General features: G+C 44.7%; 1 protein-coding gene across 6 annotated transcripts in view; it reads left to right on the forward strand.

Annotated features, from left to right (window-relative positions):
* Nucleotides 1-2,895: 2,895 nt before the first annotated feature.
* Nucleotides 2,896-24,339, forward strand: part of LOC147010388 (uncharacterized) — a 36,481-nt gene continuing 15,037 nt past the window's right edge. For 3 of the 6 annotated variants that reach the window (XM_085860376.1, XM_085860378.1, XM_085860372.1), the window contains exons 1-6: nucleotides 2,896-3,043; nucleotides 6,046-6,205; nucleotides 13,979-14,140; nucleotides 16,251-16,580; nucleotides 19,074-19,415; nucleotides 23,748-24,092. In XM_085860376.1, the coding sequence (XP_085716502.1) occupies nucleotides 14,056-14,140; nucleotides 16,251-16,580; nucleotides 19,074-19,415; nucleotides 23,748-24,092 (1,102 nt within the window). In that variant the 5' untranslated portion in view covers nucleotides 2,896-3,043; nucleotides 6,046-6,205; nucleotides 13,979-14,055. The remainder of the gene's footprint in view (nucleotides 3,044-6,045; nucleotides 6,206-13,978; nucleotides 14,141-16,250; nucleotides 16,581-19,073; nucleotides 19,416-23,747; nucleotides 24,093-24,339) is intronic. The other 3 variants (XM_085860373.1, XM_085860374.1, XM_085860375.1) reach the window with 3 other exon arrangements.

Raw genomic sequence — 24,339 nt, forward strand, 5'->3', positions numbered from 1 at the left:
AAATTTGGTGCTTTCCTCACAAAATGCACAATTGTTATGCTAAGTTGCCCCACTACTATATTCACAAAGACTGAAGTGTTTTTTTCTATCTATATATCTATTTATCTACATTTCAATAATGGCAACTGCTAATTTGCATATTAATGAGCTAAATTTAAATGTTATCAAATTTTAAGTGGGTTTATCATGACCAGTGACCCTAAAAATATGGGTGTAAACACCTCAACCAGGCTATTTGGTTGCTTACTTCTGGAACTATTAAGAAAAATAGTAATTTTGACAATGGCCACCGCTAATTTGCGTATAAATGGATTTCTACAAAAATGCTCAAGTGTGCCAGAGTGGCATCAATGGGAATATTCATTCAGATGGTCTGGTGATCACAAAAATGCAGAAAAACTTTGTGCGGACCCCAATGCAAGGTCATCTTGAAAAATGGTGTTTGACATCCGGACTATTGTGTGGGCTGTCTTTGCTTCTACACAACACTGAGTTATTGCTCAGATGAGGGAAAATAAATAAAGAATAAGTGGATCTTAATTGACGAATAAAAAATGCCGTTTTTGCCAGAAAGCACGTCTTCACTTTTTCTCCCCAAATATCAGCTTCCGAGCTCAAATTATGGCTGAGATATCGCCCAGACAAACAAACAAATGAAATTGCTCGTTGAGCAAGCAATTGCCGGAATAACTTTGTCATATCTCCATGATCTCTAAAAAAACAAAAACCTGGAGTTTGATCTTTCAAGGTCACCAGATTTGCCTTGACCTTGTGACTTCAAATAGAAGTTATGGCCACTTTCTCATCATTGTAAAAACCGGCGACCTCGGGGTTGACCTTACAAGGTCACGCAAAGTCAACAAATTTGGTGTCAAATAAAAGGTCATATGCAAGTTCCTATATGTTGATAATGATAATGTAGTCACTATCTGTCACTTTTTTTAGTTAAGGCCGTTTTAAAGTGAACAACTTTTACGTGACCCCCCTCAACTTCGACTTGGGGTGAACTTCCAAACTATGGCATGCAAATTTGCAAATTTTGCATTTTTTTTGCATTTTTTATTTCCTCACAAAATGCACAATTGTAATGCTAAGTTGCCCCATGACTATATTCACAATGACTGGTGTTTTTTTATTTTGCATTTTTTTGCATTTATTTTTGCATACATAAAAAAATTGCATTTTTTAGCATGCACATTTGTAAAATTATAATTAGAGATATGAATTGTGAATATTTTAAGCAGTTTGAAGTCAATACGACCATTTTTGAGAACGTTATGACAAAAAAAAACGATTCATTGTTTGTAGTCGACCTTGACCTAGACCTTGATTGAAGGTCAACCAAACTTAACACATTAGTAGCCAGTGCCATTGCCTACATGGGTGCAAATATTGGTGAACAAATATGCACAATTGTGGACACTGTCAAACTTTTTTTAAAATCTGAAAATTTGCATTTGTTTATCATTAGGGAACTTTGTTGCCATGGTAACCGGAAGTGGCTGAACTAAATTTCATCATTTTTGGCATATAATAGGACACTCATACCAAGATACCATCTGCCAAATTGTAAGTCAATCGGGATCGAAATGGCGTTTTTATCGCAATTTGAAATTTTTCACCCGACCCTCCTGACATTCGACCCCCCCCCCCCACCGCGAAGAAGGGTGTTGGTGTGACACCCCAATGAGACATATGGTTGGATGCAGAATTGGAAGATGCACATTTTGGATTTGGTTTGAAGTCGATACGATCATTTTAGCGGACGTTATTGCGAAAATAAGAATTTCGGTGACCTTGACCTTGACCTTTGACCTAGATTCACCAAAAACGACAAGTGTCTAAGTTGGACCATGGCCGACGTCTGTACCCACTTTGGTCATGATCGCTGAAACGGTGTGGCTGCTCCAGGGTAAACAGACAGACACACAGAATGACACACACAACCGACCAACATAATTGCCGAAATCCGAAGGATTCCTCAATTATGATCGTCATGTGAATTATGGAGAAACCTCAAATTCCTGGGAAGTAGGAATTGATATTCCTCTTCAAACTGAGTCGATCGGAGGAAAATGGGAATCACGTTACAGGTGAAGGCCATTCGGCCCATCATGCCTGTGCCATACCAACACCACAATAATTTATCAAAATACGAAAATGTAAAATGTGGTTTGTATTTTTTCCCTCAGGGTAGGGGGGCACGTGGTTGGGTTAAAAACACACATCAACCACACAACCCCCCTCGATGAGATCCCCCACCAACAGCATTCCGTACACTCGTCCACAATGACCCATCATTGGATGTCATCAAAACCCATCATCAAAATGGAACATTTTCTCGGCCCGATACACACTCGGGTATTTCACACAAACATCGTCCAATTTCCGGTGAACTTCGGGTGTTTGGACCGTTGGTGTAACGTGAACCCGGATCGGTTTGTAGATCGGTTTCTGTCAGTACTGAGCACCGGGGACGCGTCGACTCGGCGGACTCGAGTAAAATCGGAACGTTTTGTCCGTTTGATTGGAATCGTTCCGTGAGGTAAAATGTGTGATCCACTTCAGGGTCGATGTCTCGGTAAATAATAAAGATTAATTTTAAAATCGCTGAAATAACCCACTTTATCATCGGAAAAATACGACATATCCACTCCGTGATTTGTTCGGTATCAAGGGAGAGATTAACGTCGAGGGTAAATATACATCCGGGTTCAAGGTCCGGGGGTCGATATTATTCCAGGGTGTTGTGGTGTCGTGGTCGAGGTGCTCCAAGGCAGACACGAGCGGGGGAACAGTTCAACCCTGCTTTATTGCAAGAGCGAGAGCGTGAGCGGACGTTGCCCGTAACTCCTCCCTTTATTACGTACTCGATTCGCTCCAAGCCACACGACGTACAGGCTCCCCCACCCCCCACGTCTTGCCCTGTCTACGCAGGCCCGTTACACCACAGGTGTTTCCTCATTCCTTCAGCATCCATAATGAGTATGTTAATTCATTACTCGTTGTAGATCGTCGGTGTGAGAGCATCAGGACCCGCACGGTGCGTGTTTTAACCCCCCCCCCCCCTCTCATAAAAATTAACATTTATTGGTGAAGTTTGATAATAAGGCCCGAGAAGGGATGTTCAGATATTCGAGAGAAACGGCCGCAAACAGTCAGGAAGTTAAAAACTCTCCACGTCTCTCCTTTTCCTTCTCCCTCGTTCGTTTATGATGAAGATTCAATTTTTAACCGAACGGAGAAAACAAATTGAAATCTGGAAACAAACTTTGACTCACAATGTCGTGTGAAGGAGCCGCGCCCTTTGGACTGGAAAACCGCTCGTCGGGCGACATTTTGTGAAAGTCCACGGACCACGGGGACAATAAAACGAAGTCTGTTTCATACAAAATGTCCTTTTCATGATCCCATTGGACACAAATCGACTTCCCTCCTCTTATTCGATACTTTCACATTCAACAAACATGTTTATTCACATCGCACAAAGCAATCCGACAAAGATTCACCTTTTCAATCCACACACCTATTATACTGTACTATTTATGGTCCACACACCTATTATACTGTACTATTTATGGTCCACACACCTATTATACTGTACTATTTATGGTCCACACACCTATTATACTGTATTATTTATGGTCCACACACCTATTATACTGTAATATTTATGGTCCACACACCTATTATACTGTACTATTTATGGTCCACACACCTATTATACTGTACTATTTATGGTCCACACACCTATTATACTGTACTATTTATGGTCCACACACCTATTATACTGTACTATTTATGGTCCACACACCTATTATACTGTACTATTTATGGTCCACACACCTATTATACTGTACTATTTATGGTCCACACACCTATTATACTGTACTATTTATGGTCCACACACCTATTGTACTGTATTATTTATGGTTCACACACCTATTATACTGTACTATTTATGGTCCACACACCTATTATACTGTACTATTTATGGTCCACACACCTATTATACTGTACTATTTATGGTCCACACACCTATTTATGGTCCACACACCTATTATACTGTACTATTTATGGTCCACACACCGATTATACTGTACTATTTATGGTCCACACACCTATTTATGGTCCACACACCTATTATACTGTACTATTTATGGTCAACACACCGATTATACTGTATTATTTATGGTCCACACACCTATTATACTGTATTATTTATGGTCCACACACCTATTATACTGTATTATTTATGGTCCACACACCTATTATACTGTACTATTTATGGTCCACACACCTATTATACTGTACTATTTATGGTCCACACACCTATTATACTGTACTATTTATGGTCCACACACCTATTATACTGTACTATTTATGGTCCACACACCTATTATACTGTACTATTTATGGTCCACACACCTATTATACTGTACTATTTATGGTCCACACACCTATTATACTGTACTATTTATGGTCCACACACCTATTATACTGTACTATTTATGGTCCACACACCTATTATACTGTATTATTTATGGTCCACACACCTATTACTAATTTTACAAGAAGGGGGTTTGTTGGCGGACCTTGAGCACCCTATGGAAATATGGTGAGGACAAATCGCAGACAAAAGAATGAGGAGAAGAAACGTCATAACATTAACAGTTGGACTTTTCAGAGAAGGAATGAAAGAAAGGTCGAAATGAGAGCAGTCTGTTGAAAGAGAAAAAGGGTCGTGAATTATGAGACTAATTATATTATTAAAATCACGAGTTGGTCAAACTTTTGGAATCTGTCTTTCCATCCTGATAAATCTCACACTCTCACCACGTCTCTCTGAACGGACCATCTGGACCCCCCCCCCCTCTCCTCGCACCCCCCAATCCACTTTCTCAACAATCCCCTCGAAGAAGTCCTTTCATTAAATCTTTTCGGTCTCACGGTCTGCCATGATCTTTCCTGGGAAAGCATATCTCCAAACTGGCCTCCAAAGCCAGTCACCGACTGGACATCCTACATCGTACTAAGTCCTTCATTGGCACATCTGAGCTTCTGACCACTTCCAAAGCTTTCATCCACAGCCTGATGGAATCCTGCTCTCCCATTTGGGGTGGTGCTCCAGCCTCACACATAGCTTGACTTCACGCTGTGGAAACCAAGGCTTTTCGTATCATTGACATCTCCCACGATGAAGCCGAGTCTTTTGATATCTCACTCTCACCGCAGACGGGTCGGTGTTCTTTCTATCTTCTGCCGTCTCCTCTCCGGCCTTGCTCCACCCCCTCCCAATCCCCCCGCTCTTTCTATGCTCTGTCTCCCTTATAATTACACAGGGCATTCAAGGTCCACCAAAAACCCCTTCTGGTGGAACTGCCACAATCAAGAATCACTGCTCACCTTCACTCTTTCATTCCTCTTTTTTTCTCCCCCAACCGCTGGAACATGCTCACACACTCACTTCAATCCCACTCCTCCCACCAGGTCTTCAAACTAGCTCCTCACCACCATCTCATGTCTTCCCCCATCCAAAATCTTTATCTTTTCTACCCCTGTTAATCCACCCCAAACCCACCTCCTTCAAATTCCGTTTTCCTTCCTGAAAGTCCCTGTTGTACCATCTTGATTACCCCGTGTCCCCCACCCCATCCCTCCCCCTTCCACAGATCCCCCAATGTCTCTGTTCCCGACTATTTTGTGCTTCCCTCTCCCACCCATCTTGTCTCCTGCCTTGTTATATGTTCTGTGTGTTCACTCTCAAACGAGCCTCAACATGGTATATAAAGAAATAAAAATCACCTGTGGGCCCATTGATCAATTGGACCAAATTTTCATTTTTTGTGACCTTGTAGCATCCCTGCCTATTGTACTGCTTGAGCATGAGTTAACTTCCCTTTCACCAAACCCATATGTGCTTGGGCCAGGGTGGGGTGGGGTAGGTTTGATTTATATGTTCGTTATTATTGCCAAATTACACGAGTATTATTATGGTTGTAAATATTTTTTATTATTAATGAATATATGCTTTGTTTCACACAGCCTGGTGTTGGCTTTGTGATTAAGGTGGTGGCTTGGGATCCTCTGGGTCCTGAGTTCGAGCCCCACTGGCCGCTGATTTTACATCAGGGGTGTTGACTCAGCCTGTCATAACTCAGCCTGTCATCCTTCCGAGGTCAGCGAAATGAGCACCGGTATACTGGTAATTATCCCTGCATGACAAAGATGACTAAAGGGTTGGTGTCAGGAAGGGCATCCGTCCATAAAAACATTGGCACAAAAAAGGTACCATGATTGGAGCCCGCAAAAAGCTGACCCCTGCTCAGGGAAAAAAAGGCTTTAAAATGATGTGCTTTGTTCCAATGTTATCCTTGTTTTTGTTTTTATTTATAATTAGAATGTCATGCCATGGAAGGACCTGTTAAGCTGGTCTATATACCTCAACATGGTGTGGGGTTAAAATGTGGGAATTATTCCAGGTTCTTTGTAGTTAATTAGCCTAATCAACTCGGGAGATCATAACGATCATTTTGGTGAATCACAAACCACGCTCAGAACGCTCCAGTAGAACTCAACAACACACACACACACACACACACACACACACACACACACACACACACACACACACACACACACACACACACACACACACACACACACACACACACACACACCTCATTTATAGTAGATAAGGCTGAAATGACCATTTGTTTTTCTCGGCAAAAGCTTCAGGTAAATGACATGAAGAAACTAGAGGGGGAGCACTCGGTAGAGTGCAAAACCTCCGCCGCCAATACTGCTGGATCACTTAAGTGAACCTGATATCTTATTCATTGTAGGTCAAAACGGATCAGACTCTACTGAACCACGATTGAATAAACTAAACTAGGTCGACACGCATGTAGAAATGGCAAAAAAAAAAAAAAAATTGAAATTTTTTTGAAAAAAAGGTGAAAAATTTGTTTGTTTTTTTCTCTAACAATTTTTTTTTGGGGGGGGGGGTGGTTGGAAATCACTTAAAACGTGTAGAAATGCAAAAAAAGAAAATTAAAATATTTTTTTCAAAATTGCCGCCATAGAGGCCATATTGGATTTTGGACCAAGTCCAAAATCAAATGGCATGATTCATGGACCATACCTAATCCCCCCACCAAGTTTCGTCGAAATCCGTCGAGTTTTTTCCGTAATACTGTTCACAAACAAACAAACAAACAGAAAGGGGTGAAAACAGTAACCTTCGATCTTCAATGGCGGAGGTTAACTTGAGGGGGAGCACTCGGTGGAGTGCAAAACCTCCGCCGCCAATTCTGCTCGGTCACTCAAGTGAACCTGATATTCAATTTGACGTCAACAGTGCTCACAGAGTTATAGTTTGCAACTTTCCCTTTTACTTTTAACTTTTACATACTCAATTCATTCGTCATAACTCAATTCCTTGAGACAGAAATTGATTTTACGTGGGTCAGGTCAGGTCAGGTATGGGAGCATGTGCCAGAACAGCACGTCGCTGCGTCCACTTTCCGCCGGTACTCCAGGGGCCTCCGTCTGGCCATCCCTCAGGCAGATGCCAGGCCCATCCCCATCTCCTTGAGATGATGGTCAACCTGTTGCAACCATGAGGCACGTGGTCGACCCACTGGCCTCCTCCACTCATGAGACTCCCTCGCTGAGAGAATCTGGTGAGCAGGATCAGAGTCAGGAAAACGAGCCACATGTCCATACAGCCTCAACTGACGCTCACGGACTATGCAGGTAACAAATCTCATCCGAGTCTCTCTCAGCAACCGCTCGTTGGACACAAAATCCGACCAGCGATAGCCAAGGATTCTCCGAAGCGACCTGGTACCAAAGGAATTAAGTCTCCGTCTCAGATCCTTGGTCAGAGTCCAAGTCTCGCACCCATAGAGCAAGACTGGAAGTACCAAGGACCTGAAGACTCGGACTTTCGTCCTCCCGCACAGGTACCGGCAGCGCCACACCCCATGATCCAGTGAATCCATGACTCCCCAGGCCCGACCCAGACGTCTATTGACCTCTGACTCGCAGCCAGCAGAGACATGAATATCACTGCCAAGGTAAGTGAATCTCTCCACGACCTCAACATCCTCACCACAAACAGACACAGACAGGACAGCAGCATCCAAGATGTCACCGAAAGCCTGCATCTTAGTTTTGACCCAAGAAACCCGTAATCCCAACGGCTCCGACTCCTCATTCAGCACCTCGAGGGCCCCCAAGAGGATGTCTAAAGTCTCCGCAAAGATGACTGCAAAGTCAAGGTCCGAGATCTTGACATTCCCAAATGACGCACCGTAACTTGATCTCTCCGACATCCTCCCTAGAATCCAGTCCATACAAGTGCTGAAAAGTGTGGGGGCAAGTACACATCCCTGACGAACTCCAGTAACAACTGGAAATAAGTCAGAGATGGTACCACCACACTTCACAGCACTCTCAGTACCAGAGTAGAGTTCAGACATCAGATTGATCAGTTTTGGTGGCACCCCACGAAGACCAAGAATCCTCCAGAGGACATCCCGATTCACTGAATCGAACGCTTTACAGAGATCAACATAGGCTGCAAGCAGCCCCTGCCGAAACTCTCGTCTGCGTTCGGTGAGGACACGAAGTGCAAGGATACGGTCAATCGTTGACCTCTTTGGTGTAAAGCCTGACTGCTCTGGACGCTGGTGCTCAAGCAGATGGTGGCGAACCCTATCGAGAATTATCCGAGCAAAGACCTTGCCCGGCACTGAGAGCAGCGTCACCCCTCGGTAGTTGTTGCAGTCTTGGCGATCACCCTTCCCTTTCCAGAGAGGGACAACAAGGCCCCTCTTCCAGTCAGTTGGGATGATGCCTGTGTTCCAGGCAGAGCACAAAACTGCATGCAACGACACGAGTGCAGCATTTCCACCAGCCTTGAAAAGTTCGGCATGGATGCCACAGATCCCTGGAGCTTTGCCCCGTTTCAACTGGTTTACCGCAGCCCGTGTTTCCACAAGCGTAGGTGGACCACAGTTGATTCGAGGGTCAGCAACAGGGATTGTAACACCCTTGACGTCCAACTCGACAGTTGGGGGATCAGCCTGGTACAACCGCTCAAAGTAACCGGCCCAGCGGGCCTTCACTTCAGACTCCTTTGTCAAGAGCCTACCACTCTCTGCTCGAACTGTAGTGCTCCGAGGGATGGGCTTGGATGAACGTAATGCGCGAATTCCCCTGTAAGCGGGACGAGAATCACCTGTCCACAGGTGATGCTCTACCCCCTCACAGATTCCTCGCACATAGGCCTCCTTGTCCACCCTCAGTGCACGTACAGTTTTACGCCTCAGCTCCCTGAACAGCTCAGCTCTGCCATTCAGCCTGGCCCTGCGACTCTGGTCAATGGTATCCAGTGTCCCTTGAGAGACAAAATTCTTATTTGCCCTGCAGTGAGCTCCAAGGCATCCACCGGCAACATCAAGGACGGTGGTCTTGAAGGCGCTCCACAACTCTTCAGGACCCCCCAAAACACCCAGACCCCCCAAGTGTCCACTCAGCCTGTTCGCAAACTCCTCAGCTACCCTCTCATCCCTGAGCTTGGCAACATCCAGCCTCGGCTGGGATGGTACCATTCTCCAGGATTTAAGGTGCAGCTTTAGAGTTGCTACAACAAGCCTGTGGTCAGTATTGAGGAACTGAGCACTCCGGTAGACCCTGCAGTTCTGGATCATCCTCCAACGACCGTCAATGAGGACATGGTCAATCTCCTTTGCCACACTGCCAGCGTTGGAATACCAAGTCCAGCGATGAGCTTGTGGGCGCTGAAACCATGAACCAGCCACCCTAAGTCCATGACTTCTTGCAAAGTCAAGGAACTTAGTGCTATTCTGGTTCATAGTTCCTGACCCATGGGGACCAACACACACCTCATAACCGTCCCTATCAGTTCCAGTCGATGCATTGAAATCCCCCAAGACTAGAAGTGTATCTCGTCTGGGGCACTGATCAACCACAGACTCGAGTGTGGCGTAGAATGCATCCTTCACGGTGAGATCACTCGCCTCAGTCGGAGCATAAACAGAGACCAGGGAAATGACACCTAAGGAGTGACGAATCCTTAATCTCATAATACGCTCGTTGACCGGTGTTACCTCAATTATCATTGGGGTCAGCTTTTTGGACACAGCTACAGCAACTCCTTGGGTATGGTAACCATCAGAGCGACCAGACCAATAGTAGGTGTAACCACCCACCATTATCTCGCCGCAATCCGGTCTCCGAACCTCAGAGAGAGCTGCAATCCCGATGTCCAAACGCTTGAGCTCAGATGATAACAGAGACAGGTGATCATCCTCTCTTAGGGATAGGACATTCCATGCACCCACCCGAAGGGACCGCCTCAGGTTAACCCAAGGAGACCGCCGTCTGGTGGACGACACCTCAGCACCACTCCGACACACTCTCCCGCAATCAGACCCAGGGATGTTACCCCGTGGTTTCCCTCCTATCAAAGATTGGGGGTCCCGAAGGCTTTGCCCCAATCCCGTCATCCGGTGAGCTGCCCTGCGAAGGGAAGCTGCACAGGAGGTACTCCCACGGAGTGGGTTTTCAGATTTTTTTGCGTTTTTGCGTTTTGCGGAATGAAGGGTTTTACGGTGGCCGGAGTGCAAATCCTGCCACCAACCTCCTAATAAGAAGTGACCCAACTGCAGGAGGACGTCCGCAGACACAGTTGGGCACTAGATATGGATGGCCGTTGGCTCACAAGGAGCTCCTCCGCCCTTTGACAGGTTTTGTTTTTAATCCTGCTGGGTGTCCATATCCAAACACCCTCCTCACCAGAAAACCTGGTGGGGGAGACGGTTTAGTCGCCGACAACCCGACGGTTTACGTGGGCATATTCACCTGAAGTTCCAAAATCAGCCGCAATTATAATTTTGGCATGTTTTTTGTTGGAAATCACTTATAACATGTAGAAATGCAAAAAAAAATTCGAAATTTTCTTGAAAAAAAAGTTGCAAAAATATTTTTTGTCTCTAACAATTCTTTTTGGGGGGGTTGGAAATCACTTAAATCATGTGGAAATGCAAAAAAAAAAATTGGGGGGGGGCGTAACAATTTTTTTTGGGGGGGGGTTGGAAATCTGGATGTAATCTGGATGCAAGTCTGGATGTAATCAGCCCAGAACTGTCGGGGGAGCAGCGTTAAATTCACGGGCTCATGATTATTCTGCATATTTGTGCACAAATGTTTGTTTTTTAAAACTTTATCTCGCACTGTCATTCAAAATTTTATCTCGGGGGCCCAGAGACCCCTTTTGCCCGAGGGCCCCGAATACTGTCTGTCTTGTCATTTACACATGCATGCAGACATACATGCATACAAACATACATTTGCTCCACTTTACAGATATATATATATATATATATATATATATATATATATATATATATGTATGTGTATATATATGTATATATATATATATATATATATATATATATATATATATATATATATATATATATAATGTTTTTAAAGAAGAAGAAGATGCTTCCAATGTAAAGTAAAAAAGTGAGAGCACACCCGGTCTTGGGCAACGCTTCGCCGCCTTTGCAGTCGGCTTCCTTCAGGCGCAATCGCTTTTTTTGCTCAAATTAGCAGAGTCGATCTAGTTTTTTACTTTTCGTTGGAAGCACCACCTTCTTTACAAATGCGTAATCCCAACCACCCCAATTTGTATATATTTATTTGAAGAAATAATGTTACGGATTTGGAACTCCACTGCACACAGAGTCCCCGTCGTTCAGTTATCTCGATAAGTATATGTGGATAGTTAGATCCCGTCCCAATGTTTAATGGGTGATTAAGTGTGTGTGCGCTGCGAGTTATTTTCTTCGCTCAAGAATTTATATCCACAAAAATAACAACAACACTATGGACCATTCCCCACACGATGGCGTGCTGAACACGCATGAGGGCGGAGTTCCCTTGGTCACCGAAGTTCTGACTCCACGCTTAGGCCAATCAGAAGGGTGCGAACGCGTTTGCTGCCTTTCAGCCAATGGGCGCAGAGCGAGCTCCAAGAGAAGCAGAGTCTCTTCGGGGGGCGGGGGATCGAGACACCCCGACACGCCCCCTGAGCAATCACGGAGAGACGGCCGATTTTCCCCAGCGAATGAGGGATGTGGTGACGTCGACACGTTCAACCTCCCCCCCCCCCCCGACCCCGGTTGGGGAAGAGAGACATGGGACGGCGCGGTCGGCTCGTGGCTGGTCTCATCTTGTCGCTGGCTCTGGTCTCGTCACAGTGAATCTTCGCCTCGTCATTATTCGAGCTGGCTGGCGTCCGTGGCTGAATCCTTGGTCCCTGTTATATCGGCGCGTGTTCGAGTTCTGCCACCAAACAAGATCGACGTTACCGCACGAGGCGGGCAGGTGCAAGACCAGGCTCTTCCCTCAGCTCGTCCTCCCTCCCAAGATGTAGGGCACAATAAAGGGCAACCGGCCCCAGTGTGTGTGTGTGTGTGTGTGTGTGTGTGTGTGTGTGTGTGTGTGTGTGTGTGTGTGTGTGTGTGTGTGTGTGTGTGTGTGTGTGTGTGTGTGTGTGTGTGTGTGTGTGTGTGTGTGTGTGTGTGTGTGTGTGTGTGTGTGCGCGCGCGCGCGCGTGTGTGCGTGCGTGTGCGTGGCGGCAGTCCGATAAGTAGACATTGCTTAAGTATGTCGCCCTTGTACATTGACTGCATATTCGGTTTTAACTCTGCTCTTTGTGTGCTCCCTTCCCCGATTATTGTTCATAAATAAATCCTCTTGTTAAATGTACCTGCTCGTTGCTGTCATTTCTTTCATTGGTTTTTAGCACTGTGCATATTGGGAATTAGGGAGGCCTTGTTGCTGTAATTTTTTTTTTGTATACCTTGTCGAGGATCGTATGAGAGCTAACTAAATTGTTCATTTGGACCGACGGATCTTAGTAATCCCCGCTCGGTTTACACCCGAATCGGGCTCGGTAAACGGCCCGTTCCGCCCGAGGTCCGTCGAGGGTGTGGTTTTCCACGGAAGTTAGATGACGTGGGTACTTAGGTTTATTGAAATTGGGCAATTAACCCTACCCCACGCCATCAAAATATTGGCGCCCACGGTCCGCGAAGGAACCCGTTGACTTCGGAGTTCTCCGGGGTGACGACCTTCTATTCCGGGTGTTTCTTGGGAGACGGCCTTTCTGCTCCGTCTCGCGGTCGCTCCTCGCCACCGACCCCCGGCCCACAACAATAAAACGATAATGTCTTTCCTTTTGTCCTATTTCCTATCTTGGGCTCAGCACTTTGTGCATCACCATCATCAAACTCTATACATATGAATCATTACCAAGCTCTTACAATCCCCTTCACATCATCTACATTTACCCACAACTCCATTTATTCGGTTCAGCCGAGTAGCAGGTAAATGTTGTCAAAGCGTTCTCCATGCTGGATGCCATGACAATTCTGTTGGGCAACAGATCAAGCCATACTGTTATGGGGTTGTTGTGGTTGTTCTCTCCAATTATTTTGTTCATCACAAGATTGTTGGGTTTTTTTGTTGTTGTTTTTGTCCTCCCATCCTCTCAATGCCATCCCTTCTTCTTCTTCCTCTTTCGGCTTGCTCCCGTTAGGGGTCGCCACAGCGGACCAACTGTCTCCATTTCGCTCTATGCCACCTCTCAATGCCATCCCATCCGAGTATATAAACTAATTGTTTAAATTCCCTCACTCGCTTGCAAATTGAATCCTGCGATATTAAACTGATTTATAATTGTCAACATTTCTCAACTTGGTTTTCCATCCACTTTAAATGTGTAACGTTCAATTCTGAGATGATCCATTCCAATGGAGGATAACTAGTTAAACCTACAATCAACAAGTACCGCAACTCATTTGTGTTTCTGATCTCCCACCTTGTGTTGTTTTGTCGACTTGTGATTAACTAACTCGTGATGTTTAATATTTTTCAGATCTCTTCTTATTGAGAACATTTCCAGATCTCATATGAGGTCTTTGTGAGAGATTGAGAAACCATAAACTGAAGACAATGAAGATGTCCAAGCTGATGAAGAGATTGTTTATTCAAGATGTTCTCGTGATGCACTTGTTTGGTTTGTTTTTAATCGATGCTGGTGAGTCCTGAAGTTCTGAATCGTCATCAATGTCAATGCAATTATTATTATCCTCATCTGTGATGGTAAAATGTTTGATTTGATCCTAATAATTATTTTCCTTTCCAAAACAAAATGTCGTCTTGACTACCTCCACCACCGAAGGTGAAGGAGGTGATGTTTTCATCCCCTTTCTGTCTGTTTGTTTGTTACTTGCAAAATCGAAGATTTGCAATCTTCAATTTGTTAGTTTGTTTGTTAGTCGATTTTGTAATTCTGTCTGTCTGTTTGTCTGTTTCTCTTTCTGTCTGTTTGTCGCCTGCAGGTCACAATTTTAAACCGATCTTCACGAAACGTCACCACATGGTAGAGTTTGTCATAAGGAAGAATCCTGTTGCTTTTGAGGTCAAAAGGTCATCAACAACTTCGGTGTGATTTCTAAAATCTTTAAATTTCATCCGATTCACTTGGATTTGAAGAGGATTTATATTTCACGTCACTGAATTCAAGCAGCCAATTATTTTTGAGGTCAACATGGACCAAAGGTCAACAACTAGGGTGGTATTTCTAAAATACTCAATTTTCATCCGATTGACTTGAAATTTGAAGAGAATATATATTTCATAAAAAGAAAACCACAAAGCTTTTCGTTGTGCTCTCTTCAGGTGGAATTCACACAAAGTGAGTGAGTAATGAAGAAGAACAGTCTAATAGACACCGATCAACAAAGTCAATTCTGATTGGACGTTCTCCACTCATCATCATCACCTCCCAATGTCGAGGTGGGAGGAGCCTGTTCAGTGTTCAGCTCTCCAATTGGAGGTTGCAGAGTCTGAGGCGGAGCCACTAAGGCTGTTGTAGAATCTTCTTCATCACGATCTGTGATCATGAGATGAGTTGGTGTTCTTCTTCTTCTTTGCACAAATAAGCAAAGCAAGTGGACAAACTCTTTTTGCCGACATAACATGGGGTCCATGGAATACATAAATATCACTTCTTGTATTCGGATATGCATGAAACTTCATCCTCTACTCAATATCTTGAATGCATCCACATAATTTTCAGCAAATTTGCATTCTCAATCAAATGCTGTCCAATAGCAGATGCACACGATGTTGGGATTGATGCTGGGACCTTCCCACAAGCACGTACCGGATGTATTCGTGTACCAATTGTGTTTTTCCTGATGGACAAAGGGACATGCTGTTTGATTCTGTCAGTCAGAGTCTGAGTAGTTCTGCCGACACACCGAGCATCACATCGACACTTGAACTCATAAATAATATTGCTAAGTTTTGAGGCAGGCAGAACATCCTTCTTAGCTGCAGGAATCAGACGTCGAGAGATGAAAATCACTCTTGGACGAACGGCCGGATACGTGCTTGAGACACATCTTATGATTTGTTCCTCATATCTTTGCGACATTTTCCCTTTCCAAGGAATTTTGATGTAGATCGGGCACTTTTCAGGACCCATCTTCTGTTCATCTGTAACAGTGAGGAATTTGTGCATAAACCTCCTGATGATATACTCAGGATATCCATTCTCACTGAGGATGCCGGCAATCTTGTCCATCTCTGTCCGAAGCTTGGAGTTGGAACATCTCTCAGCTCAACTCACTTATACATTGATCAAACTGAGTCAATGTCGGACTGTACCTATTTGGTCTTCCATTTGATTTACATTGAATTAATTTTAATCTCATTTTAAATTCAATTGGATAATATATAAAAATTGTCGTGGGGGCAGGGTCAGGTGCACCATCAAAGCAGGACGTCTTGGTACACGGTTATCTCTGCGAGCAGTGAAAAAGTGGCATTTCTAATTGTCTCTTATTAATTATGTAACACACCAGTACACAAAGCCCACACAAAATACACCACACAAAACAAGTCCTGGTGAGGGAACGCCATCTCTGATTGCTCTTTCTCTTGTTTTGTTTGTAAAGGAAGTTCTTTTTTGTTGTAAATGTTACATATCAGCTGATCTTGTTGGTTAATCAACTCTCTGTCTCTCTGTGTCTCTGTCTCTCTGTTTCACTGTCTCTGTCCCTCTCTCTGTCCCTCTCTCTGTCCCTCTCTCTGTCCCTCTCTCTGTCTCTCTCTCCTCCCCCCCCCAATCCTTGTTTCAGGTGGATTGAAGGTTGTGGCTCCATCTGAAGTGGGATTTGTGTATGGTGAAAATGTATCTCTTCCCTGCACCTTCACCATGAATGAGGATTCTGGACCAATTGATCTGAGCAAGTTGGAGTTAGAATGGATCAATAGTCGCACAATCCTCACTTATAAAAATGGGAAGATTGAACCAAGTTCTTTGTACAAGGGACGAGTAATGATGAATGAACAAAATCTGAGAAATGGAGACGCGACGTTGAATCTAAACAATGTGACTCAAGTGGATATGATAACATGTATTGTTACATACAGTGGAGAAACTCGAAGGGTCACCATCGATTTGTACTGTAAGTTTTGATTCCCTCTTTTCTCACTCTGATTTATTTATGTTCCCCATTTTATTGTAATATTTTTGGGATATTTGGTAAAAAAGAAAGTTATTTAATTGTTGAGTGTCAAGATGATATTGCTGTGTTATCCTCAATTACATGTCTATCCCTCCAAGCCCTATGTTTAATTGGTGTGGAGTTTTTGTACAATTTATAGGAATTATGATCCCAATTATTTAAGTTTATGAAAAACTCACGCATTGAGTGTCGTGATGTATGGATCAGAGCCTCCTGTTTGTGTTGTGAAATCCATATTTTCCTCTTATTATAGGGAGATGTTCAACCAACTGTGGTGCATCCCTGAAGATAATTTGTGTGCCAGCTGGGTTTTAAATGACCATCTCCTAGACAGGGCAATTATCCAGAAACTAGCGAGGTTTAACCTTTTATGAATGGATGAGATGGTGACATCTCTACTTCAACGAGAAGGGCACTCGGTAGAGCGCATACCTCCGCCATGCAATTCCTCATCCACGAGAACATATCGGGCCCAATACATTTTTTAAATATCATGCCATTTATTGTTTTTGGCCCAATCTCAGTCGAGGCCAAGTCCTATTTCTAATCCTTATAAATGATCGATCTGACTGGAAATTCCCCTTTATCTATTTGATTTGCTGATGACTCCACCTTCTGCTGTGACATCCATGTGACATTTGAAATATGCCTTTCAATCCTGACATATCTCACTATCTCTCTCCGAAAAGGACCGTTTGGCAAACCCACCCATCTACTTTATCAACAATCCACTGGAGGAGGTTCGGTCATTCAAATCCTGGGTCTCACTATCAGCCGTGATCTTTCTTGGACAAACCACATCTCAATGTTGGCCTCCAAAGCCAGCCGCTGACTGGGCGTCCTCCATCATACAAAGTCCTTCCTTGGCACACCTGAACTCGTATCCACCTTCAAGGCCATCATCCGCAGCTTGATGGATTACTGCTCTCCCCTCTGGGCTGGCTTCCCTGCCTCACATCTTGCTCAGCTTGACGCTCTGGAACCAAGGCCTTCAAGATCATTGGAATCTTCTGCGATGAAGCTGCCTATGGGCATATCGCTTTGCTATCATGTCAGTTGCCTCTCTGTCTTCCAGCACCTCCTTTCTCATCTTGCATCATCTTGTCTTTTCATGCTTTGTTCCCCCTCTCGGTTTCTGCAGGGCACACGGTCAACCATCAACCCCCTTCTGGTGAAACGACTTAAATCCATGATCAATGCTTGTGATGTAACCAAGTTTGAATGTAATATATATCTATATACATATTTATGTTCCACCCATGTCTTGCCTCATGCATATTTATTCTCCACCAATGTTTTGTCATCTCTGCTGGGAAGGAGGAGGAGGAGATTGGGATCATACTCTGTGCAGAGCGTTGGTGCTGCCTAAGCAGTCCCCTTGGCTATTGGGTACAATCCTGGACGGGTCGCCACTCCGACACAGGATACCAGCATGCTGGCACTCATTTTGCCAACCTCGGAAGGATGACAGGCCGAGTTAACCCCACCTGGTATTAATTCAACAGCCGATTGGGATTTCAACTCGGGACCACCACCCTAACCATTAAGCCAACACCAGGCATGCTGGGAAGGGCTCGGGTGTTTTGCTCTTCCCTATCTGGTGAAACGGTGTGGTTTTGTGTGGAAAAGCATGGTTTTTACCGTTGCACTTGGAGTGTTTTAAAATAAAGTGAAAAGTGATTTGAACCTCTGTGTTGGTTCGCTGCCTGGAGCATTCTTTCTTTAAAAGAATCTGGATATGGGGGCCATTTCAGGATACTGCTCACCTCCTCATTCGTTCCTCTAACCCCTCCCCAACCCCAACTGTGGGATGAACTTCCACATTTTCTTCTCTTCAATGTCATTCTACCCTCCAGGCCTTCAAGACAACTGTTCACAACCATCTCAGATAGTTTCCAATCTGGCACAATGATCTTTTATACCCCCATTAAACCCCCTGCATTATCTCCAACCCCTCATTCTTCCCCACATCCCTTGTTGTCCATCTGTTTATTTTGTCCTTCAACCCTGCTGTTTGTGTCCCCTCTCAATCCTCCACCCCCCCTCTTTTTTTTCTGTTCCTTTTGCCCTGTTGCGTCCTCATCCGTTCTGTGTCCACACACTTCTGTGAATCTAAACTTGGTTTACAAAAACGATCGAGTGCACATTCAGGTGTCTCTGCAGTTAATTTTGAAATAAAATAAAACAGGTAAGTGTACAGAATGACAAAAACAAAAATGGTTTCTGAACTGAAAGGAAAATGTCACATCATTATGAGCTCATTGTCATAGTCAATTGAATGTGATCACTTTAATTGAATAATTATTTAAGTTTCTTCTTATCCTTTTAGTGGGATTACTTGAGTGATATTATCAGGAGGAATTCCATGATTACCTGTGACATCTTTTACCTGAGAGTTAATTTTAATCAAATCCTATTGTTTGTGTTTTTCAGGTAAATTGTTTGTTCACTGCCCCGAGTTCATTGTGGCTTCACCTGGTCAAGAATCTACCTTCACCTGTGACTTCTCTCCTGGTTCACATGAAGTTCCAATTGCAATCGATTTCCCATTATTTTCTATAGAGTGGTACGACTCCAACAAACACTCAATTGCTCGTTTTTCCAAGATAGGAGAACATTACATGGACGGTTTGAGCATGTCCGTGTCCGAAGAACATCATGGAACATTTTCATTAACATTCAAATCTGTGAAACTTGATGATTATGGGAATTATACCTGCAAGGTGAACTACCCTTACTATATCACAGGTTCTGCAGTTACAGCCTTGTACAAGGGTAAGTGTCTGTGTTTACCGTGTACCTGTAATGTGTGTTGGAGAGGGATATGGTGAGGGTAAAGGATTCATTATCTCATCTCAACTCATCACTTTCAAATACGAGGTGTTAATGAGGACGTGAAGTGAACCTTTGGTTCAAATACAAGGTGTTAATGAGGATGAAGTGAACTTGTGATTGGTTCAAATACGAAGTGTTAATCAGGATGAAGTAAACCTCTGGTTCAAATATGAGGTGGTAATTAACCTCCGCCATCTTCGAAGATGGATGGAGGTTACTGTTTTCACCCCTTTCTGTTTGTTTGTTTGTTTGTTTGTTTGTGAACAGTATTACGGAAAAAACTCCACGACGGATTTCGACGAAACTTGGTGGGGGGGGGGGGGTTAGGTATGGTCCAAGGATCATGCCATTAAATTTTGGACTTGGTGCCCCCCCCCAAAAAAAAATTGTGAGAGAAAATTTTTTTTTTTTTGCATTTCTACATGTTTTCAGTGATCTCAAACCCCCCCCCATAAATTTTTTTTTACCCCCCCCCAAAAATAGAGAAATTTTTGTTTTTGCATTTCTACATGTTTTAAGTGATTTCCAACCCCCCCAAAAAAAATTGTTACACCCCCCCAAAATAGAGAATGAATTTATTTTTTTGCATTTCTACATGTTTTAAGTGATTTCTAACCTCCCCCAAAAAAATTGCTAGAGAAAAAAAAAATTTGCAACTTTGTTTTCAACAAAATTTCGATTTTTTCATTTTTTGCATTTTTTGCATTTTTACATGTTTTAAGTGATTTCCAACCCCCCCCCACCCAAAAAAAAAAAATGTTGGAGAAAAGAACTATAACTCTGTCAGCACTGTTGACATATTTAATGAATAACATATAAGGTTCACTTGAGTGACCCAGCAGTATTGGCGGTGGAGGTTTTGCACTCTCCCGCATGCTCCCCCTCTAGTTAGGATGAAGTAAACCTTCAGTTGAAATACCAGGTGTTGTTGAGGACGCGAAGGGAATCTTTCGTTAAAATACGAGGTGTTAATGAGGATGAAATGAATCTGTGATTAGTTCATATACGAAGTGTTAATCAGAATGAAGTGAACCTGTGATTAGTTAGCGATTAGATTAGTAACCTGTGATTAGTCAGCCATACTCCTTAAGTGTGTGTGTGTGTGTGTGTGTGTGTGTGTGTGTGTGTGTGTGTGTGTGTGTGTGTGTGTGTGTGTGTGTGTGTGTGTGTGTGTCCTCCATAACTCCAAAATCATGACACCTCGCAGCCTGAAACTTTGCATGCACACCAAGGAACTCCGAGGAAGTACATGAGAGAAAATTGGGTGTTTGGGTTCATTAATTCACCTCGTCATGCTGCCTCCACCACCCCCCCGTCGTGCCGCCTCCGCCCCCCCCCCCGTCGTGCCGCCTCCGCCTCCCGGTCGTGCCGCCTCCGCCTCCCGGTCGTTCCGCCTCCGCCTCCCGGTCGTGCTGCCTCCGGCCCTCTGTCATGCTGCCTCCGCTTCCCCCCCATCATGTTCCTTCAGCTTCCTGTCATGCTACCTCCATCCCCTCATCATGCTGCCTCCCCCATTCCCTCCCCTCAGACTGCCTTCCCATTACCTCCCCTTTCCCTCACGCTGCCTTCCCCCCGTGCGACTTCAACCCCCCCCCTTCGCGCTGCCTTCACCTCTCCCCTCACTCTGTCTTCACCTCTCCCCTCGCGCTGCCTTCAGCTCTCCCCTCGTGCTGCCTTCCCCCTTCCCCTCGCGCTGCCTTTACCCCTTCTCCTCATGCTCCCTTTCCCCCTTCTCCTCATGCTGCCTCCCCCTTCCCCTCGCACTGCCTTCCCCTCGTGCTGCCTCCCCCTTCCCCTCGCGCTGCCTCCCCCTTCCCCTCGCGCTGCCTTTCCCCCTTCTCCTCATGCTCCCTTTCCCCCTTCTCCTCATGCTGCCTCCCCCTTCCCCTCGCACTGCCTTCCCCTCGTGCTGCCTCCCCCCTTCCCCTCGCGCTGCCTCCCCCTTCCCCTCGCGCTGCCTCCCCCTTCCCCTCGCGCTGCCCCCCCTTCCGCTCGCGCTGCCTCCCCCTTCCCCTCGCGCTGCCTCCCCCTTCCCCTCGCGCTGCCTCCCCCTTCCCCTCGCGCTGCCTCCCCCCCTTCCCCTCGCACTTTCTTCCCCCCTCTCCTCGCGCTGCTTTTCCTCCTCCCCCCTCCCCTCGTGCTGCCTTCCCTTCCCTCCTCTCACACTATCCTCCTCCACGATACTCTCAAGTCCCGAATAAGCGTGGGGGTCTGCATAAGCGTGTAGGGTGGAACATTTTCCAAATTTTAGAGTGGAGGGCAGAATTGGTGTGTTGGGTGGAAAATCCCAAAAAAGTCTTATAAGCGTACAGCTCCGAATAAGAGGGCAGGGTGGAAAAACCAGAAATGTGACAAATTAGTGGGGCAACTTAGCTAAATATAGCATAACAATTGTGCATTTTGTGAGGAAAGCACCAAATTTGGCACACTAGTGGCCAATCATATTATGAACAGATTTGGATATTGGGCCATCTCAAAATTTTTGATGGTAGTGGAAAATGGCTGCCACAGCCATCAGCGGCTGAATTTGAGATGGCCCAATATCCAAATCTGTTCATCATATGTTAGGCTATGAGTGTGCCTAATTTGGTGCTTTCCTCACAAAATGCACAATTGTTATGCTAAGTTGCCCCACTAAATATAGAACATGATTTTATTGTTCAAATACATACATTACAATGCCAAGATGCGTACTGTCGTCTACGCTTTTTCTTTGGCAATCTGTTTGCGCTTCTTCACACTCCTTCGGGCGTTTGCGTTGATTGCTTTGAATCTGCTGAACTGTGGAGTGAAGAGTTCGGATGTGGAAGATGAATGTTTGTCGATCACAGCTTGGATGTCATCAAGGAATGCACAGTCTGCTTTTGTTTCATCATCTGTAGCTTCGTGTGAGATAGTGGAGGTAGACGGGAGGTCTTCTTGAATTGATACAATGTCTGTCTTACTTTCGTTCTCATCTGAATCTGGGGACTTCACCTCTTGCGTCAATTCTTCTTGAGCCAAATCCTCTCCCTCGCAATCCATCAGTTCCACACCCTCATCTCGTGGTGCCTCACTTTCCCCTTTCCTCTTCCTGGTGGCTCCCTTCGATAGGGTGATGGTTGATGTCAGATCTTTGATGTCCGATGGGGGGGGGGGTAGATGTCAGCAAATCCTTCCGAAACTTCAACATCTCTTCTCTAACAATGCTGAACAGTTTGTCAGAGACAATGTAATCGTCTGACCCATCGAATGCATTATTCAGGAAATTGACTTTCATTGCATGCACTGGATCCACCGTTACACTCAGGCAGCCGAATGAATCAACCGGCGGGACCCGCATTGACGCGGTACAGTACCCAGACCCATGGTGAAGATTGTTGGCAGATGAAGGAATTTCGGGGGTCAAGGCGACACATCTCTCGATGGGACAACATTGTCACCCTACACGCTCGCTGGTGTAAATATGACCTGATGGTGGCAAGAACGATTTTTTAATAAGCGTGTAGACCCGAATAGAAGCCGTGAAGGGGGGATTTTCACCTCGAAAAAAATAAGTGTGCATGCACGCTTATTCGGGACTTGAGAGTACAACTCTCCGGACGTCGAGGAGATGAAGGGCCATCAAAGAATGTGTGAATTGGACAAACGAATTTTTTATTTTTTCACAGTTTTTATTAACCCTCCTCTTCCGATCTACTGGTAATGTCTCGATGGTGGTACATTTCCAGACATGTCTGGACGGTGGTTGTAGCCTTTCCCTCAAGTCCCCCTATCAAACACATATCCAGAACACCCCCTTCTCCCCACTACCCCCCTTTCTCCCCCATCTTCCTCTCTTCTCTTCCTCCCCCACCTCCCTCTTTTTCTCCTCCACCTCCCTCTTTTTCTCCCTCCCGCCACCCCCTCTTTTTCTCGCTCCCCCCACCCCTCTTTTTCTCCCCACCCCCACCCCTTTAATAGTCCTGCCGGCGAAGCGACGGCTTGTATTTGCTCGTGTGTGTTAATAAAATATGAAACGAAACAACCTTCTGGGTTGTGTACACGTTTGGTACTTTGGGGAAAATACAGCTTTTCACAAAACCAACAAGAAAACCATGAATAAAATTATATTTTTATTTTTTATTCGCATTTTATAAACTCTTCAAATCATCTTCATTCTAATTTTGTTCAATTTTCTCTTGTTCAACAAAACCGTTTGTTCATTTTGAGTTTTGGTAAATACAAAACAACATTTGATGTGTAAGATGTTTTACTCCATTTTGTGAAACTTTCATTGTTTGTCCATTACAGGTCGCGTGATGGTGAAGGGTCCAAAGACTGTTGAGGCAACACCTGGTGAAGATTTGGAGTTCATTTTCACATTATCTCTCAACACTCAGGAAGGTTCACCTTCGATCGATGATTCTCTCCTTTCCATCGAGTTCTACAAAGACTCGAACAAGAACCCATTATACCTTTTTCAAAATGGAGAAGAACAAGTCCTGGATGGGACGATGAATATCTCCGGGATTCCAAACGGGGATTATTTTACTCTGCTCCTCAAGGATGTGGGATTTCATGAAAATCGAACTTATACATGTACGATACGTTACCCTAATTACAAGGAGGGATCGACATCTACGATCCTGCTCGTCCGTAAGTCTCTCATTTCAGTCCAAGACTGATTTTGTCAAGACTGATCCAAGACTGGTTTTAGCCTCGTGGCGCAGACATCAAATGCCATGGATTTAATGTTTGAATGAAGACAATTGGGAACATCTTTTAAACACTGTTGTGGATGTGACTTCTCGGGGCTAAGAATGTATAGATTAGAATAGTTATTTCCATAAGTTCATGTTTTCACACAACATTGAGGTAAAACTGTAATGACAATGCGTGTCGA

The sequence above is a fragment of the Eptatretus burgeri genome, chromosome 16 (assembly GCF_056783735.1).
Source record: "Eptatretus burgeri isolate ZD-2024b chromosome 16, Ebu_testis_v1, whole genome shotgun sequence".
NCBI classification, from domain to species: Eukaryota; Metazoa; Chordata; class Myxini; order Myxiniformes; family Myxinidae; genus Eptatretus; species Eptatretus burgeri.